Here is a 19,967-nt window from a genome sequence, read left to right as displayed (position 1 = left end):
TCTTGGCTCACTGCAACCTCCGCCTCCCGGGTTCAAGTGATTCTCCTGCCTCTGCCTCCTGAGTAGCTGGGATTGCAGGTGCATGCCACCACACCCAGCTAATTTTTGTATTTTTATTAGAGATGAGGTTTTCCCATGTTGGCCAGGCTGGTCTTGAACTCCTGACCTCAGGTGATCCACCTGCCTTGGCCTCCCAAAGTGCTGGGATTACAGGTGTGAGCCACCATCCCAGCCCTGACCTAGTTTTTTTGAAACAAAGAGATTTTATATGAATTTTTTAAACTGTGCCACTTTTTTCAAGTTTGTTGCAGATATTGTTTTGCCATTGTGGCCTTCTGTTTTGTTTATGTATTTGGCATGCAGAATAGTTTTACAATTTTCAATGTCAAATGAATCAACTATTCTTTGTGATTTCTTCCACTGTTTTTATGCTTTAAAATTAGGCTGTCCCTATCACTTTGGGTGAATACAACTTTTTTCCTTACTTTTTTAGTATTAAAAGTATACTAGGAGGCTGGGCGCGGTGGCTCAAGCCTGTAATCCCAGCACTTTGGGAGGCCGAGACGGGCGGATCACGAGGTTAGGAGATCGAGACCATCCTGGCTAACACGGTGAAACCCCGTCTCTACTAAAAAACTACAAAAAAACTAGCCAGGCGAGGTGGTGGGCGCCTGTAGTCCCAGTTACTCGGGAGGCTGAGGCAGGAGAATGGCGTAAACCCGGGAGGCGGAGCTTGCAGTGAGCCGAGATCCGGCCACTGCACTCCAGCCTGGGAGACAGAGCAAGACTCCGTCTCAAAAAAAAAAAAAAAAAAAAAGTATACTAGGCCAGGCACAGTGGCTCACGCCTGTAATCCCAGTACTTTGGGAGGCTGAGGCAGGTGGATCATGAGGTCAGGAGACTGAGACCATCCTGGTCAACTGGACAAAACCCCGTCTTTACTAAAAAACACAAAAAAATAGCAGGGCGTGGTGGTGCGCGCCTGTAGTCTCAGCTATTCGGGAGGTTGAGGTGGGGGAATCACTTGAATCCAGGAGGTAGAGACTGCAATGAGCCGAGATCACGCCACTGCTCTCCAGCCTGGTGACAGAGACTCCATCTCAAAAGAAAAAGTATACTAAACTGTTTTAGTATGTTGAGGTTTCCGTGAATGATAATACACACACACAAACACACACACACACACACACACACACACACAGGCACATACACAGTCCTCCTCCCCTCCCCGTCCAACTTCATCCCTCCCCAGCCAAGACCTCGTACAATGTCATCCTCCTTGTTGTAGTTGGCAATGTCCTTCCGGAGGGTCCGAATGATAATCATGCTCAGGATACCTGAAACAGATGGGGTTGAGGATGAGGAGAAGTTGGCGCTGCCAGCAAGCCTATGCTCCCTGCCCTCCTGGACATGATGTTTTACTGTGCAACAGCTGGCACGCACGGCTTGCTCCATTATGAACTGGCTATGCAGTCACCTCAAGGCCTCTTCTTGGGGGAGCTCCACTCCAGCTACCAGGGGAGGAGATCACAGAGCGTGGAGGTGGGGATGAAAGGGCTGCTGGGATGGGTAGGGGTATCCTGGGGAGAGGAGCATCCCAGCTGTTCCATGGCTTGCTCCTACCGACTTCTCAGCTCATGTGTCGAAGGGCCGCCTGTGGCTCCACCTCTGGCTATCTGCTGCTTCAGTTATGGCTCCTGGCCTCACTGTGTCCTCACTAGCATGCCTTTCTTCAAGCTATCCTTTTTGCCCAGAATGCCCCGCCCTGCCCTGACTTCTACTCATGCTTCACAGCTCACCCTGGGCATCTTCACCTCCCAGCACCCTGAACAGTACAGAGCTACTCCTGGCCCCATTTGTACTTTCCTGTTTCCCTCTCTAAGCAGCACTGTAGTGTTAAGAGCATGGGCCATATGCCCTTGAGTTCACTTAACATTTTCGGGCTTAGTTCACAGGGCTTCAGGGATTGAAATGTTTGGAAAGTGCTTAGTTCAGCAGCTGGCCCTATGGTAAATGTTTAATAAACAGTACTTAGCATTATCTGTGCTTCTCATATGATAGTGAAACCATCAGTGTCATTCTACTCCTGCCTACCACCCTCTCACCACTTGGTTTCTTGCCAAGCTTATCTCATTGCAGGACCATGATCCTCACTGGCACAGACTTTTCCCAGGTCTCTGGGTGATGGCTCCTTCTCGTAAAGAAAGGTCTTCCCCAAAGAGCCTTCACACTTTCCTCAGCTATTGTGTATTTGGCCACTCTGTTGATCTGCTTCACAGAATGTATCACTATTTGGAACTCCACTACTTATTTGCTTTTTTGTTTCTCTCCCACCACTAGAATATATAGGCTCTGTGAGAGCAGAGCCTGGGTTGGGCTCGTTCACACCATATTCCTAGCATCTGGCAAAGTGCCTGGCACAGAATGAGCAACAACAACATCTTGTTGAATGAATCAAGAATGTGTGCAGGCTCAGGTGTGTCTGTCCTCCATGAATGACCTCTCCAGAGTTCCAGAGCTCTCTAGAGATGAGTCTTGTTCACCTGTGTACACCTGATGCTTAGCAGAGCCCTGATGTCTGTTTTTGACCTACACCTGGCCCTGAGAACACCCTGAAAGTCCCCCATACATGATGTGATGTCTCAGTCCCTCAACCCCAACTCCCATCCCTTTCCTTCAACCCACAGATCTCTCACCTGACAGGAAGAAGACAACAACAACAGAGTTAATGATAGAAAACCAGTGGATCTGGACGTCACTCATGGTTAGGTAAGTGTCCCAGCGAGAGGCCCATTTGATGTCACTTTCCTGGCAGGTGGGAGGAAGCACTTAGAGTCAGGCCTCCTGCTGGAGAACCTGACACAGACCAGAGCCCTCCTCCCCTGCCCATGAGCTCCAGCCCCTTCTTACCTCCCAGTGGACAGAGTAGGTGAAGTACAGCTGATTCTCCTTGGTGGGGTCAATTTCTTGGGGCGAGGAGTTGGTACCCTCGGGCAGAGTGCACGAACTCTTCTCATCTGCTTTGAGGTCTGAGAGAGACAGAGACTCAGTCTGTTCCTGTGGTGGCCAGTGCCACTGCCCAGGGGCTATTCCAGGGGCTGCCCTCAAGGCTGTCTGTTGCAGGGACCCAGCCTCTAGGGTCTGACTGGAGATTGGGAGTACGATGGGCAACAACGGGTTTTATTTTTTATTTTTAAACCTTATTTTTTTAGAGACAGAGTCTTGCTCTGTCACACAGGCAATGGTACAATCATAGTTCACTGCAGCCTCAATCTCCCAGGCTCAAGGGATCCTTCTGCTTCAGCCTCTGGAGTAGCTGGGACTACAGGCGGGTGTCACCACACCCAGCTAATTTTTAGAAATTTTTTGTAGGGACAGGGTCCTGTTATGTTTCCCAGGCTGGTCTTGAACTCCTGGCCTGATGCAATCCTTCTGTCTTGGCCTCCCAAAGCACTGGGATCACAAGTGTGAGCCACCGTGCCTGGCCAATAATGGTTTTTGAAAATTATTCCCCAGAGCCCTGACTTTCCAAAGGTACTTAGGGGCTGCAGAGAGGCCTGTGCATGGGGGAAGGGAGGGGCCTGAGTTGGAGTTCCTCCCTGAGTCAGTGTTCCTTCACTCAATTCAAACATTCACCTACCATCCAGCCAGTCCCATTCAACATAAAACCTTGATCCATTCCATCATGCTTACTCATTTATTTAGTCTATTTCTAAAGTTCTGGCATTTTCGTAATAAATCATTCAGATGTTTTCTCCATTCATTTGCTCATCTGTTCATCCTGTTATGCATCTACTCATTCAACCAACAACGTATAATAAGCACCAACTATGGGCCAGGTTCTGTGTTGGGTGCTTAAGATAAAATGGTGAGCCGGGCGTGGTGCCTCACGCCTGTAATCCAAGCACTTTGGGAGGCTGAGGCGGGCGCATCATGAGGTCAGGAGTTTGAGACCAGCCTGGTCAACATGGTGAAACCCCGTCTCTACTAAAAATACAAAAATCAGCCAGGTGCGGTGGTGGGCGCCTGTAATCCTAGCTACTGGGGAGGCTGAGGCAGGAGAATCGCTTGAACCCTGGAGGCAGAGGTTGCAGTGAGCCGAGATCGCGCCATTGCACTCCAGTCTGGGTGATAGAGCAAGACTCCGTCTTGGGGAAAAAATGAAAAAGATAAAATGGTGAGAAAAGGAGACAGGGCCGGGCACGGTGGCTCACTCCTGTAATCCCAGCACTTTGGGAGGCCGAGGCGGGTGGATCACGAAGTCAGGAGATCGAGACCATCCCGGTTAACACAGCGAAACCCTGTCTCCACTAAAAATGCAAAAAATTAGCCAGGCGTGGCGGCAGGCGCCTGTAGTCCCAGCTACTTGGAAGGCTAAGGCAGGAGAATGGCATGAACCCAGGAGGCGGAGCTTGCAGTGAGCCGAGATCGCGCCACTGCACTCCAGCCTGGGCGACTGAGCGAGACTCCGTCTCAAAAAAAAAGAAAAAGAAAAAAAGAAAAGAAAAGGAGACAGCTAAAAGAAAAAGCTAAAAGAAAAGAAAAGGAGACTCTAAGCTCGAAGACCCAGTGGGGCAGCAGGTGGCCTGAAAACCATCACATACACAATCGTAGAACCGCACTCAGGAAGCTCCCAGCAGTAGATGCGCTACGGAGCTCTTGAAGGGCAGGATCTATGTTTGGGACTTCTGGGTCTAATTTTGTTTGAACACTAAGTTCCACAGTGAAAAAAAAAAAAAAAAAAAAAAAGTCCAAATACCACCAACGATGTCAAAAGGCTGGGCATGCTGCTTAATTGAAAAGCACACTGTGGTGATCAAGGGCCAAGAGGTGAGGCGAAGCCGGACCGGCTCCTATGAGGCCCATCAGGACTGTGCTGGGCTCTGAAACTCCCGCACACCTGTTGACCCTGGGCAGATTTTAGTTTATGCCAATCACTCACACAGAGGGAGAGGAACGAAGAAACCCGCTGCCTGTGGGCTTTGTCAGTACCCTGGCCCCTTGTTCTCAACCCACGGTGAGCTGGCTGGTTCTTGTGAAGAGGCCCAACAAAGCCCCAACTTGCTGTTCGGTCTTGGCCAAGTCAGCAGCCCCTTTTGAGGCTCTAGTTCCTCATCTGTAATCACCACGTACCTCCTGGGATTGCTGGGAAGGGGTAAACTAGTAAGGTATCCAACCCGTGACACTGCCGCTGTCAGCTGCCCCCCCACCCACCTTCTCTAATGAGAATACCGTGATCCTACCTTGGCTGGGCCCACATGCCTCACCCGAGCCCATCGGCCAGCTCAGGAGGGAGAAGAGTGCGAAGACCCTGGGTGGAGAAGCCCAGGCCCATCCAGCCCTGCCCCTCCGGCCACACCTCCCCACTCACCCTCCAGCCTGATGCTCTGGGGAATCACCTCGAAGCGGACGACACGGTACGTGTGCTCCTGGTCCTCTTCCATGTCCTCCCGGTGGTAGTAAAGGATGAATGAGAGGTGGTTGTGCAGGTAGATCTGAAATGCAGCAACAGAGAGAACACAGCAGAACATCACTTAGGGATACTCTCCAGGTATTAGGGTCCTCGCCTCGCCCAGCATGCCTGGTTGTACCAACCTTCCTAAAACACTATTCTCATCACCCCCCTACTCAGAAGCTCTTCAAGGGCTCCCTGGGGCTTATCACACAAAAGCCCAATTCTCTCAGCCAGGCATTCAAGGCCTTCTATCCTCTGACCCTGACAGAACTGAGTGTAATCATCTAAGTCACATGAGTTCACCCAGCCTCCCCTGTGCCCACTGTCTCATGAACCAGTCCCTACCCTGCATTCACTCCAACTAGAATGCCACTCCCAACTCCACACAGCAAAAGCCGACCATCTTCTCATGGCCCACCTCCTCTGTGACAACCTGAGTGTAAAAGGAGCTCCCTCTGACCTCCCCTGCCGTTAACAGCCAGTGAAAGGCAGCTGGGACTTGAGACCTAGAGCCTCCCACTGTCGGTTCTCTTCCCAGTTAGGACAGATGCCTTTTGGCGACAGGGGCTGCCCCTCAAAAGAAATGTTTTTGTCATTTATTCCCTAACTAATATCTTTCAGTTTAGAAAGATAAGAGAATCAGGGCTATAACCATCACATTATTAGCTGAGTCTCCAGGGCTGTGCTGGGAAGTGCTCACACGGATGCGCTAATTTACCCCGCCACTGCTGCTGCATGTATTTTACAGCTAAGGAACCACAGGCTCAGGGTCACTCAGACAACTAGTAAGTGGGAGAGGCAGGATTCAAACCCAGGGAGCCTGCACGCTCTTGACCACTACTTAGCCCTCTCTCCTACATACTGATGAAGTTCCACGTTTTTTTTGATGTTGTTTTAATCTTAGGAAAATGGAACCTGACTTCCTAAGAACTGTGCCTTCACCTCCCTGTAGCATCTCCCAGGGCCTTGCCCGGAGCACTCGGACCTCTGACAGACCATCACGCCCAGGGCACCTGGAGAAACTTGCTGTGGCCAAGCCCCACCTTTTCTGTGGCCCGGGACTCGTGAGGTGTGGCTCCTGGCCCTGTGAGCACGCCAAAGACACTCTACCTTGTTGACATCTGTGAAGCCGAGCCGGTAGCCGTGTTCAAACTGCACATCTTTTTCTTTCTTCTTGTCATCGCTGTCTCGGTTGGAGTAGAGCTCCAGCCGGGTGGCCACAGGCAGGTTGTCAGCAATGCTGGAAAGCGAAGGCCCCGCTCAGTCCCTCTCAACCGCCTCTCCCGTCAGTGCCCTCCCCTGTGTGAGCCTGAGGCAGCAGGGAGTAGAGGGCGACTTACAGGTGGACATAGTAGTCTTCTGTGATCCGCTCGGCCACAAGTCGGCTCTGCTCCACTGTCAGGGTCACTGGCTTGTTGGACTGGCTGCACAGAACTTCACACTTCTTCTCACTGTTCATGAGAACCTGGAAAGGGGTGTTGACAATCCGGTCCCCTCTCAGCACCTCTCCTGCCGTAAGAGAGACAGATCGAGCTCAGAGCTTCAGCCCTGAGGTTGCTGAGGTCAGCAGAGTCACAGAGACACAGGACTGCAGGGCAAAAATGGGCTTCCAAGGACTTCAGCAGTGCCTCAGCCTGACAGCCAATGCCCTTCCCCATCAGTTCACACCCAACTGGCCCAGCTAACCCCCACCTGCCACCCTCCTCCTTTGGGCTCTAGTGCTACCAGACCCCTTAGCACTCATCTACCACCACATCCTTCTATGCCTCTGGGCCTCAGTTGTTTCCTTCTCCGGGAATGCTGTTCCCTGCCCCATGCTCCTGGCCTCCCCAGGAAGCCCAGTTTTCATTTCACTCTCTCTGGGAAGCCCCTCCTAACCCCTCAGGACAAGCCCATCACTCCCTCCCCTGACTGCCCTCTGTGTGAGGGCGGCATTATGCAGTGGAGAGATGGCTCTGAGTCCCGGCTGCCTGCCTTAGCAGTCTTGGTAAGTCACTCCACCTCACTGAGCCTCAATGTCCTCATCCATAAAATGGGATAATAACAGTACCCACCTCACAGGGTTACAGTGAGAAATAAAGGAAGTCAATCCAATAAAGTAGCAGGCACAGAGTAGGCAGGCACCAAACGCTATTTTATCATCAGCACTCATTTCTATGTTAAGGATCTACTTTGTACAATGTGCTAATACAGTCGTGTTTCTGACTCCCCTAACTGACTATGAGCTCGTTACTGTTAGACTGTTTCCTATTTATCTCTGTGTCTTCAGTTCCTGGTTCCAGCAGGGAAGGGAGTGGGGTGAAACCCAGCACCTGAGATTTTTAGCCAAAACATCTTTTGACACAATGAAGTGGCACCCCTTGTGTGCCTTTTGCCTCAGAGTAACCTGCTGCCAGATGTCACCCTTACAGGCACTGAGCAGTTAGGGACTATCAAGCAAACCCCATGGTGCTTTCATTCTGAGCTGTTCAACAATTGATGGACAAGATGAAGACACCTCCACATGCACTTGGTCTCCCACTTTTCCTCCAGGGTGGATCTGCTCAATAGGGCACTCTCCCTAGTCATCTAGTCATTCATTCATCCATGAACATGTACTGGGTACTGGCTACCTGCCAGGCCCTAAAGATACAAAGTTGAATAGACGTACTCATAGAGTGCATGGCCTAGCAGGAAGATAGACTTTGCTGAATAATCAGCAAAATGAGAATATATAACTTGCTGTAGACACAAGGGAGTGGGTCTAGGACAGCTTCCCTGAGGAAGTGGTACTTGAAAGGAAGAGAGAAGTTAACTAGGCAAAGAAATGGGGGAAGAATATTCCAGACAGCACAGCATGTGCAAAGGCCCCTTTGGGGCGGGGAGAGGCATTGAACCTTAGAGGCCTGTGTGGCTACAGTGCAGAAAGCTCAGATGAGCTGCAGAGATGGGCCAGTGCTAGACCACAGGGGCCTGTGGGACACACACAGTTTGATCTTGACCAGTTTGACCTAGAAAGCAACAAAATCCAATGAAGGTTTCTAACGGGTAGAGAAAGACGTTATCTGAGTCTGGTTCCAGAAAGATCACTCTGGCTGTTTTGTGAAGAAAACAGAGGATGCAAGGAACTGGCAGTGAGCGGTGGGGTGGGGGGGGTGGCGGCAGTGATGGCAGTCAGTCATGCATGAGCGACGCTGGTGGCTGGAACAGGTGCTGGTGAGGGTGGAGAAGAGTACACAGGAGCTCCGAGGAGGTGAAATCCAGGGGAAGCATTGCTGACTGTAAACAAGGCATGAGTGAGGGGTGGTGCATATTAGGAAGACTCTGAGGTTTCTACAACCAGGTTCTAGGTGGGAAAACAGGAAGAACAGCAAATTTACATTGAAGGCATTTTCAGTTTGGATATATCAAGTGGGCACTTAGATATCAAGATCTGAGGCACAGAGGAGAGGTCAGGGCACAGATGGAAGTTGGGGGTTATCGGCCCACAGATGGTAAATGGCAGGGCCGTGAGCAACACTGCTGTAGGGGCCAGCACTTTGCTGTGCAAAGTAGCAGCCCTGGCAAGCGATGCTTCGAGTGTGGAGGAGGCACACAGGAGAGGGAGAGGGTGAGGAAGGGCCTGGATGAAGGCCTCACCTCTCCACCCTGTTTTGGAAGGCTGGCAATGCAGGTGAGCCTGCAAAACCCAGGGATGGACTGGCCAGTGAAGAGCGAGGACACAGTAAGACATATGCAGAGTCCACTGCTGAAACGGCATTTTAAAGACAACAAGCTGAGGATCAGAGACCTGCTTGTGGTGATACAAGGCGGTGGTGGTAATGCTAAACCCCTGGCCTCTTTCCTCTATAACATTTCCTACTGCCCATTTTATCTCCTGTCAACGAGGATCTTGCTTGAGGAGAGAAAGAGCTACAGAAAGAGCTTGGCAGACCAAGCATGGTGGAATAGCTTCTTGGTATTTAAAAATTAAGTTTAAACCAAGAAGGGGGACATAATGGTCAGGAAATGGCTCATTTCTATTTCTTTTTTTGTTTTGTTTTTGAGACAGAGTCTTGCTCTGTTGCTCAGGCTGGAGTGTAATGGCGCAATCTTGGCTCAATGCAACCTCTGCCTCCTGGGTTCAAGCGATTCTCCTGCCTTAGCCTCCCAAGTAGCTGGGATTACAGGCGTGCACCACCATGCCCAGCTAATTTTTGTATTTTTAGTAGAGATTTATGAATTTTTTTCAATTTTGTATTTTAGTACGTTGGCCAGGCTGGTCTTGAACTCTTGACCTCAGGTGATCCACCTGCTTTGGCCTCCCAAAGTGCTGGGATTATAGGCATGAGGGAAATGGCTCATTTTATACACGGAAGTACTCCTTTTAACAATGAGCAGTAAGCCATGAATGTGGAGCCTCCTAGAGTCCGAGGTTCTATCCAGAACACCTGCCAAGGATCTCCATCAATGTGACACCATTAGCACAGCCCTATGGGCCTTTCTGGAGAAGGCAGCCTGGGACAACAGAAATAACTCTGGCTTTAGGGTAAAAAAAACCTGAGTTTAAAAAATCTCAATTTCTCCACCTATTGGCCATGTGACCCTGAATAAGTCTTTCAAACCCTTGAAGACGCTGTTCCCTCTACTATGAAATACTAAGCTTACAGAGTTACTATGAGAATCACAGAAGCTGCTGTACAGTGTGGTACTTATGGGCATGGATTCTGGAGCCAGAGTTCCTGGAGTTCTGCCACTTACTAGGTGAGTGACTTTACCTCCTTGTGCCTCACTTCGCTTATTTATAATAAGGAGAGAGTAAGAGAATCTACCCCTTATTGTGAGAATTAATAAGTTAGAGTTGTTGTGAGAATTGAGTAAGTTAAGGCACAGGGATGCTTACAACAGTGCCTAGCTCATAAGATGAGCCCTCTCGGTACTAATGATGACGATGAGGATGATGATGTAAATGGCTTACAATCCAATGGTCATGCAATTAAGGATGGTCTTGCTCCACACAGGTAAGACACTAACACTTATCAAATGCCTACTATGTGTCAGGCACCGGGCTAGAAGCTGAGAAGAGAGGGGAACGTGAGACACAATCCCTCCAGTCAAAGAGCCCTTAGGCCATGAAGGCAGGCACTACAAAGACAGAATGAGATACAATACGGCAGGATAACACTTGTATACAGAAATCTCCATTTCTATGAAGCAGGAACTTTCTCCAGCTTTAGGAAGATTTGGCAGAGGTTGAGAGAAGTTAAAGTCACCCAGGATCACACTAAGAGTGCGTAACTATAGAGCCTTGGGCTGCCAAAGGGTCCACAGCAGCTCCCAGGAGAAGGGAGGTACAGTTGTGAGGGGCCTGACATCAGGACCCTGGAGCACCAAGTGTGAGGTCAGGCTTCCCGGGGAGAGGTAAGGTGGCTGGAGGATGGCATGGTGTGGAGAGGAAAAGAGGGTAACGGCAGGCAGGCACTGGTCCACAGATGGCAAGTGGCAGGGCCACGAGCTGCACCACTGTAGTCGGTGGAGGCCAGCCCAGGCTCTGAGGCCAATCTCTGTTCAACGCTACAAGGCAAGACTTCGGCACAGCTGGTATTAGGGGAGATGGTGCTACCCAATTTTGGTTATACTGCCTCCAAGGCCTGCCTCCAACTGGTCCAGGACCCCCAATACCTGGCAGTAGATAAATTTGTCAGCAAGGGGTTCCAGAAATATCTGAGCCATGGGTAGCCCTGATGGAGAAGGCAGCCCTTTCAGGGGCCTGTTCAAGAACCAGTTCTCTCCTTTCTCCTTCCTAAGGTGTAAGAAAAGAAAGTCTCTTAAGTTCCTTGAGGTCAGGGAGAGCATCTTTCCATGCTTTTATCTCTAGGACCTAACACAGTCATAGAGGAAGCACTAATAACTGTGTCATGAATAGATGCCTCTACACCTGAAATCCTGCCAAATGGAGAATTATTTAAATGAGAATAAAATGGCTACTAGTTATGGAATATTTATGTCAGACACTGCACTGGGTGCCTCACATTATTTGACATGAGTGTTGCAGAGTTCAGCAAGAACTGTGGTGCCATCTCTGCTTGCATTCAGGGCAGAGGCACTCACTCTCCCTTTCCATTTAAAGCACAGGAGGTGATGAAGCCACCAGAGAGGAGATATCTAGAAATCAAGAAGAGGAGGTGTAAGTAGAAGCCAAATGCTCCAAGTCTGAAGACTGACTGTGGATCCAAAACAAAGATCACTTTGGCTGTTTTGTGAAGAAAACAGAGGATGCCTTTGTCCACAGTATAAACAAAGACAAGTCACTTAACCTGCAAAATGGGAATAAACACAGCAACTGTCTCCCTGGGACTGTTACGAGGTTTAAATAAGCTAACAGGTATGTAAACAATATAGACCAGTGTCTAGAATATAGCAAAGTTAACCGTTGTTATCATTATAAAAATCATGCTGGGTTCCCCCTGGGGACAAGTTGACAGCAGTGTGGGAGAAGAACTTACCCAGATTCTCTGCCTTGTAGGTTATCTTGCTGGGCTGGCAGAAGGGCAGTGAATAGTATTCATAAGGTAGCTGGGTTCGAGAGCTGGTAAGCTTCACAGCCTGATGGGAATCCAGCAGAAACCAAGATGACCAATAATCCTTCCTGGTACCCACACATCTTTAGTACACTTGGTAATATTATCTAATAGGCAAATGAATTAGCAGAAATGACAGCAGTATACTATATAATGTACTGCCCTCAATTCTGAATTATTTCACATTTCATTCAATTTAGACTACATTACAGATTTAGTTGAAAATCACAATCAAATTCAATACATTGTGAGATTCTTGAACATGCTACTATCCCTTGACACAGTAATTTCACTTTTGGGCATCTTTCCTAAGGAAATAACTCCAAATAAGGAAAAAAAGCATTTTAGGAGCAACGAAGTTCACTCCTTATTCATAACCACAGTGATCTTCTTCCTTCAGCTCCTCGAGTCAGTCATGCTCTCTCCTGCCTCAGGCTTTGACCCACTGCTCCTTTCTGACCTACTGTGTGCTCGCCTGGCTTCTCCTCATATTCAGGTCTCAGCTCTCCCCTTGCCTGTGAGGCCTTCCTTCACCAGGGTATCTAAAGGAACTCCCCAATATCCACTGGACTGTCAGTCTTCAACTGTTTACTTTATAGCATGTCTGATAAAATGTTAATTAGTTTCCCTGTTTTTTTGAAAATCAGTTTCTCCCATTAGCATTTAAGATTTAAGCTCTATAAGGACAAGGACCTCTGTAACTCCAGTGCTTTAGAGCTAGGTACAAAGTAGGTACAAAGTAGGTACAAAGGGCTGAATGAGAGAAGAGAGGAAAAATGAAAAACAACTTCAACTCAAAGCCCCTGCAATGGGAAACTGATCAATAAACCATGATATATTCTTTCAATTAAATATGGTAAAGCCATAAAAAAATAAAGTTTAAGACAATGAAGGAGAATGTTTAGGAAATGCTATAAGCACACAGAATATAGCTCTGGAAACCACAGACAAAACAGAACCCATCAAAATGTTACAAAAAATAAAATTTTAATCCAAACGTGAGTGAAGCTACCTTTACTATTTAGGAACTACTGACCATTCCTCATACACCACCTGAAAGTATAAAAGATTTTTGGAATACAGGTCTACATTCTTTTTTGGGATTAGAAATTTTCCGGATTCCCTGTAATCCCAGCATTTTGGGAGGGTGAGGCGGGCAGATCACCTGAGGTCAGGAGTTTGAGACCAGCCTGGCCAACATGGTGAAACCCCATTTCTACTAAAAACGCAAAAATCAGTTGGGCGTGGTGGTACACACCTACATTCCCAGCTACTCAGTAGGCTAAGGCAGGATAATTGCTTGAACCCAGGAGGCAGAGGTTGCAGTGAAACGAGATCATGCCACTGCACTCCAGCCTGGGCGACAGAGCAAGACTCCATCTCAAAAAAAGAAAATTTCCAGATTTTGGAAGGCAATGTGGTATACAAACCATAGCCAAGCTGGGTCTGGACAGTACCTCATATTCAATAACTATTTGTGCAGAGAAATGCAAAAATATTCATATTAAGTGGGATAAAAAAAAGTCAATAAAGAGCTTCATGTTCAGTTCTGGTCAGCTCTTGCCTCAAATGTGCTTGGAAAAACTGAGTTCCAGAGCTTTCTGGATGTGAAACTGAAGGGATTAAGGACCTCTATTAAACATTCCATGAATTGCTTGAGGAAAAATGGCCAAAAAGTCTGTTTTAACAATTTTGTGTTTCTTAGCATTCTCACTCAGGACAATGAGAAAACAATGCACGTAACAGAGAGATGTGTCCCACCTTTATGTTGCCTCCCACTCCCTCTCTTTCCACCCAAGGCGTCCACCCTCACATACTCAGCTATATGGGACCGGAAGCCAGAGCAGCCCTGGTATCTCCAGGCCACTGCTCTTCTCTGGAGGGAGCTTTTGACAGAGGTAGTGGGAAGAAGGTACTGCAGTAGTTAAGAGATGGGGTCTTGGGCTGGGTGTGGTGGCTAATGCCTGATAATCCCAGCACTTTGGGAGGCTGAAACATGAGAACTGTCTGAGCCCAGGAGTTCAAGACCAGCCTGTGCAACATAGTGACACCTCATCTCTACTTAAAAGAAAAAAGAAAATTAGCCAGGCATGGTGGTGCACACCTGCAGTCCCAGTTACTTGGGAGGCTGAGGCAGAAGGATCGCTTTAGCCTGGGAGGTCAAGGTTGCAGTGAGCTATGCTCATGCCACTGCACTCCAGCCTAGGCAACAGAGAAAGACCACATCTCCTCTAAATAGAGATGGGGTTTGAACTAACCCTATGTCTTCCTCACTATGTGACCTTGAACATGTTAATTTTCCTTCCCAGGCCTCAGTTTCCCCATCTGTAAAATGAATAGGAAATCTGTGTGTAACATATAGAATTAGCCCCTCGGGGGACATCCTGAGCTAAGCCATGCATATGCCTGGCATGTAAATAAAAGTTATTTTAATGACTGTTCCTGCAAGTTACCAGTCTAACTGCCAAGGAAAAGAGATGCTCACAATATATGAACAATATAAGCAGACACTAGGAGTTATGCAGACAAAGCTGGTAACAGAGAAGAAGATGGAGCAGGTGCGAAAGGGAGGCAGAGATGCTAAAGAGGCAGGTGGAGCAAGACAAAGGCACAAAAACAGATGGACACATACACGACAGAGACAGAATACTTGAGAGCAAAAGTGAGAGTGAGAAAGAGACCAAGATGCACATATACAAAAGCATACACAGGGACAGAGACACAGAAAGAACCGGAAATGGAGAGGGGACCAAGAACCAGAGGCACAGGGAGAGGGAGAAGCAGAGTTCCAGGGTAACTGGCACTATTCCTTCTTCTCTGCAACCACAGGATGGACACGAGCAGCTCACCATGGTGCTCCAGCCACGCTGCCTAGCACAGAGGCTCCAAAAATCCAGGAACACACTTACCTTGATTTCTACAGGATCGTTCTGGTGGAAGTTGATTGGCGCGACCCCAGGCACATAGAAGGCGCTTGTTTCACACATCAGGGAGAAAAGCAGTAAAGACCATGGCAACCAATCCTGCTCAGAAGAGAGGCCAGGGTTGGATTGGGGAGAAGTGAAGAAGATCCTCTGAGGAAGATCAAGTCATACCACCTTAATGTTGCTTTAACTGACCCAGTGTCACCACCCTCTGACCCATGAAGCCTGAAGACCTCGTAAACATTGTCTCCCAAATGCCCCCAAGAGTGCCACAAGACAATTCTGCACTTTCAGGAGTAAGCCACAAAGTAATTAACACCTGGGCAAAAGGGAAGGCTGTCACACAGGAGCCATGTCTCCCCGCTTCTGGATCAATGTTCTTTTAACCATTTATAGTGTGTAACTCCCAGGATAGCTAGCAGGGAATAAAGCTCCAGGACATTTAATTAATTCCATTTCTCTGTATAGCAACTGGTTCACACTGTCAAAAGCTCCTATGTTACCAAGAGATGTTCCTACAAGTTTCTCCAAAACCATGCTGGCCTCCGTCACCTCCCACTCTCCTCGCTCAGCTCAGCCACACGGGCCCCCTTGTTGTCCTGACAACAAACCCTTCTGCACCCCTCAGGGCCTTCGTCTTTACTGTGCCTTCTGCCGGAATGCCCTTCCCACAGGCACCTGCATGGCACATCTCTTTTCTCTTTTTTGAGATGGAGTTTCGCTCGTTACCCAGGTTGGAGTGCAATGGCACGATCTCAGGTTACTGCAACCTCTGCCTCCCAGGTTCAAGTGATTCTCCTGCCTCAGCCTACCGAGTAGCTGGGACTTCGGGTGCCCACGACCACACCACGCTAATTTTTCTATTTTTAGATGAGACGGTGTTTCACCACATTGCCCAGGCTGGTCTTCAACTCCTGACCTCAGGTGATCTGCCCACCTCAGCCTCCCAAAGTGCTGGGATTACAAGTGTGAGCTACCACGCCCAATGGCACATCTCCTTCTTATTTCATTCAGGTCTCTCAAATATCACTTCCTCAGAGAAGCCAGCACTGACCATTCTATCTAAAAAACAACCTCAGGGCTCCCATTACCCATTTCTCTAGTCCCTTATCTATTTCTCCTCATGGACTTATCTAATTGACATGTACTATATGTATGTGTTTATTTGGGTACTGCATGTCCCTCTACCCTTGAATGCGATCTCTGTGGGAGCAGCACCATCAACAGTGCCTGGCACAGCATGGGGACTCAGGAAACGTCTGCATGCAGCATAGGCACCTGGGAATCAAAGGCAAGAAAGGCCCATTGCATCTCTTTCCCTTAATAATAGCGCTTCACCCCTGCAAGGAACTAGAAGAGCTGCCGGATTCTCTTCCTTCTGCGCAGTCTGAACAATGAACTTTTGTCTTCCACACGCCTAAATCACCAACTCAAGTCAGTTTCTGTATCTGACTGCTCTCCCTAACCTTTCACTGCTGTTGCATTTCAGATGGTTATTTCCTCCCACCTGGACATTGGCCACAGTCTCCTGATCACCTGTCTCCACAGCCCTCCCATCTATCAAGTTACACCCCGTCCAACTAACCAAGTAACCAACTAACCAACACACACACACACACACACACACTCAGATGACTCTCAGTGAAACTCAGTTTATAGGAAATCAGGATCACTGAGTGAGGGGGCTCGCCAAAAAATGCAGAATGATCTGTACAGGCTTCTGAATTTGTAAAAGGTTTGGAATTCAGTACACTTTTTGCAGACACATAGCTTGGTCAAAGTCTTTTAAGCAATATCTTCATGGAGTTTTTCCTCCGATTTGTTGCGAACGTTTACAAGTATCTGCCAGCTGATGTTCATTAGGAAAGCCTGACCCCCATAAACACAGTGCCATAGCTAAGACAGGTGTACTGTATTTGGCAATCAGGAGGCCAGATGAATTAGGAGAGCAGGAAAATCTTTAAAAGAAATGACAAGACTAGTAGATAAATTGCTTCACGGGGCAATTTGGATAGGAAGGATAGGAAGACAGTATTTTTTCCCTCTGTCTTTTTTTTTAAAAAAATAACTTTTTACTTTTAAGTAAATTTAGATTTGCAGAACAGTTACAGAGAGACTACAGAGGGTTCCCATCCATTCTTCATCCAGTTTCCCCTAATGCTAACATCTTGCATAACCATAAGCGAGTAAGGCTTTTTAAAAGCAACTAGCATGAACATTTTTTGAAAAAGCAAATTGCAGTAAATAATCCAAACAGCACAATTGGGTATGCCATGAAAAATAAATCTTCCTCCCACTTCAGGTCCCCATGGACAACTGCTATCACCAGTTCCTTGAAAATCTCTCTAGAGACATTCCATGCTGGTACAAAGGGGAGGGTTTCACAGTATGGGCTGGCTTGAATACAAAAATCGATTTTTCTTCTTTCTCTCTGAGTAGTGATGGAAAGCCTACCAACTGCAGGCTGGGTACAGCATCTGATTTCCTCTGCATCAGGGGACCTCCTTCACCTGACTAGGCATCTGAAGATTCTGGCCCTTCCTCATTGGAACCTTTTGCCAACCCTCGTACGTCATTGGTTAGAATGCAAGTGCGTCATGTGAGAGAAATAAACCCTGCCCTCTTTTTCCCTCTAATTCCCCTCTGTTCCTGAATTCCAGTTAACCAAAATATAAAGAAGGCAAATCCTGTATTGCTGGCAAAAACAGCCACCCAAAAGTTGTTAAAAAACAAAACAAAACAAAACTCAACCTTGAATTTTTTAAAAACAATCCTCACACAAAGATACTATCAACAAACCACACATCAATTTATCTTAGAAGGATCAAGAGATGAAAAACAGCAAAGGATATTTTCGTAATATGCTAGAATCTTTGAATATAATACTTAAGTTGGCAACCAAAAGCAATTCAGAAGTTCAACTGTATCCGATGACACTGTCTATTTTAGATATTAAAATGCCACCGTCTTGGTATTTTCACATGGCTATAGGGATTATAAACTGAAACACTACTGCGGGTTTATCTGGCACTCTGTATCCAAAAGTCCCCCAAAAGTACATACTCTGACTCTGTAATTTTGCTTCTAGGTATGTTAAGAAAAATATGTCAGGTATGCCAAAATGTATACATGAAAGGGTGTTTGCCAACAGCATTATTTAAAATAGTTCACTACTGGCCGGGCGCGGTAGCTCATGCCCGTAATCCTAGCACTTTGGGAGGCCAAGTGGGGAGCAAATCACCTGAGGTCAGGAGTTCAAGACCAGCCTGGACTACATGGTGAAACCCCATCTCCACTAAAAGAATAAAAATTAGCCAGGTGTGGTGGCACATGCCTGTAATCCCAGCTACTTGGGAGGCTGAGGCAGGAGAATTGCTTGAACTGGGGAGGCGGAAGTTGCAGGGAGCTGTACTCCATCCTGGGTGACAAAGGGAGACTCCATCTCAAAAAAAAAAAAAAAAAAAAATTCACTACTTACAATAGTAAAATGTCAAATGTTAGTGGAATGGGTTAAATTATTATATGTCCATTTAAATAGTCATTGAAAGATGACATGTTTCTTTTTTTTTTTTTTGAGACAGGGTCTCACTCTGTTGTCTGGGGTGGAGTGCAGTGGTGCAATCACGGTTCATTGCAGCCTTGACCTCTTGGGCTCAAGTGTTCCTTCCACCTCAACTTCCCAAGTAGCTGGGACCACAGGCACATGACACCATGCTCTGCAATTTTTTTTATTTTTTGTAAATACGGCATCTCCCTATATTACCCAGGCTGGTCTCAAACTTCTGGGCTCAAGCAATTCTCCCGCCTCAGCCTCCCACAGTGCTGAGATATAAGTGTGAGTCACTGCACCTGGCCGATACATTTCTTGAGTAGGAATGTTCAAGCTTTAGATTTACATAGTAAAAGCAGGAGCTAGAACATTGTGTGGCAGGATTCCTTTTTTTTAAGTTATCTTTGGAAAAATATTTAGGAGGCAAAATGTCTTAGTGATGAGCTTTTTTCCTTTTTTGTGCATCTATATTTTCTAATTTTCTTAGAGGATTATATAGTATTTATGCCACTTAAATAATAAATGAGGCAAAAGAAAACATCACTGTTCTGAACACTGAGGTGAGAGTAATCCTAGCTTGGCACAGAGGAACATCCACCCACCGGCCCCAGTGTCTCTCCAGCAGCACCTCCCACCTTTTCTTTCTAAGCCTTCAGGGAGATCTAGGACTTGGGACACTGTATAAATGTGTACACACACACACACACACACACACACACACACAATGGAATACTCTTCAGTCATAAAAAAGAATAAAATCATGTCTTTTGCAGCAACATGGATGAAACTGGAGACCATTATCTTATGTGAAACAACTCAGAAACAATGTCAAATACTGCATGTCCTTGCTTGCAAGTGGGAGCTAAATAATGTGTACACAGGGACATACAGTGTGGAATAATAGACACTGGAGGCTCTGAAGGGTAGAGGTGGTGAGGGATGAGAAATTACTTACTGGATACAATGTACATTATTCAGGGGATGGTTACACTAAAAGCCCAGACTTCCCCACTACCCAATCTACCCACGTAACAAAGCTGCATGCACTTGGTACGCCCTAAATTTTATTTTAAAAGAGAAAAGAAATGCAGAATCTCGGGCCCTACCCTAGAACTAGTGAATCAGAACCTGCATTTCAGCAAGTTCCCTGAGTTAAAGTTTAAGCAGCACTGTTCTAGGTAAGCCTAAAGTGCAGTCAGGGTCAAAAACCACTGCTTAGATAGAAGGGTCTATCCCAGATGATACAAACCTCTCAGAAGGGATGTAGTGGTCTGTATTTCCCTTTGACTAGATTTAAAACTGCATCTTGATAACCAATACTGCGATGGCTGTCACTTGCTAGGGAAAGCACTGAGCCTGGGGTCTCAAAATAAGGCCAGGGAGTTATACCCTCCCCTCAGTTGTGCAGCACTGGGCAATCAACTTCAACTTTGCTGGGCTGTGTCCTCATTTGCTAGGATGGATTCATGTGGTAGAAGTGGAGCTCAAAAAAGAACATG

General features: G+C 47.3%; 1 protein-coding gene across 3 annotated transcripts in view; it reads right to left on the bottom strand.

Moving 5' to 3' along the window:
• TM9SF4 (transmembrane 9 superfamily member 4) overlaps positions 1–19,967 on the bottom strand; it is a 56,423-nt gene that overhangs the window by 19,170 nt on the left and 17,286 nt on the right. For 2 of the 3 annotated variants that reach the window (XM_003904888.4, XM_009216359.4), the window contains exons 2-9: positions 14,904–15,017; positions 11,920–12,019; positions 6,796–6,964; positions 6,566–6,695; positions 5,372–5,495; positions 2,911–3,029; positions 2,697–2,808; positions 1,267–1,337 (exon numbers count right to left, since the gene is read on the bottom strand). In XM_003904888.4, the coding sequence (XP_003904937.1) occupies positions 1,267–1,337; positions 2,697–2,808; positions 2,911–3,029; positions 5,372–5,495; positions 6,566–6,695; positions 6,796–6,964; positions 11,920–12,019; positions 14,904–15,017 (939 nt within the window). The remainder of the gene's footprint in view (positions 1–1,266; positions 1,338–2,696; positions 2,809–2,910; positions 3,030–5,371; positions 5,496–6,565; positions 6,696–6,795; positions 6,965–11,919; positions 12,020–14,903; positions 15,018–19,967) is intronic. The other variant, XM_003904890.4, reaches the window with a different exon arrangement.

Source organism: Papio anubis, chromosome 16 (genome assembly GCF_008728515.1).
Source record: "Papio anubis isolate 15944 chromosome 16, Panubis1.0, whole genome shotgun sequence".
Lineage (NCBI taxonomy): Eukaryota > Metazoa > Chordata > Mammalia > Primates > Cercopithecidae > Papio > Papio anubis.
This window is presented reverse-complemented; position numbering and strand designations above follow the sequence as displayed.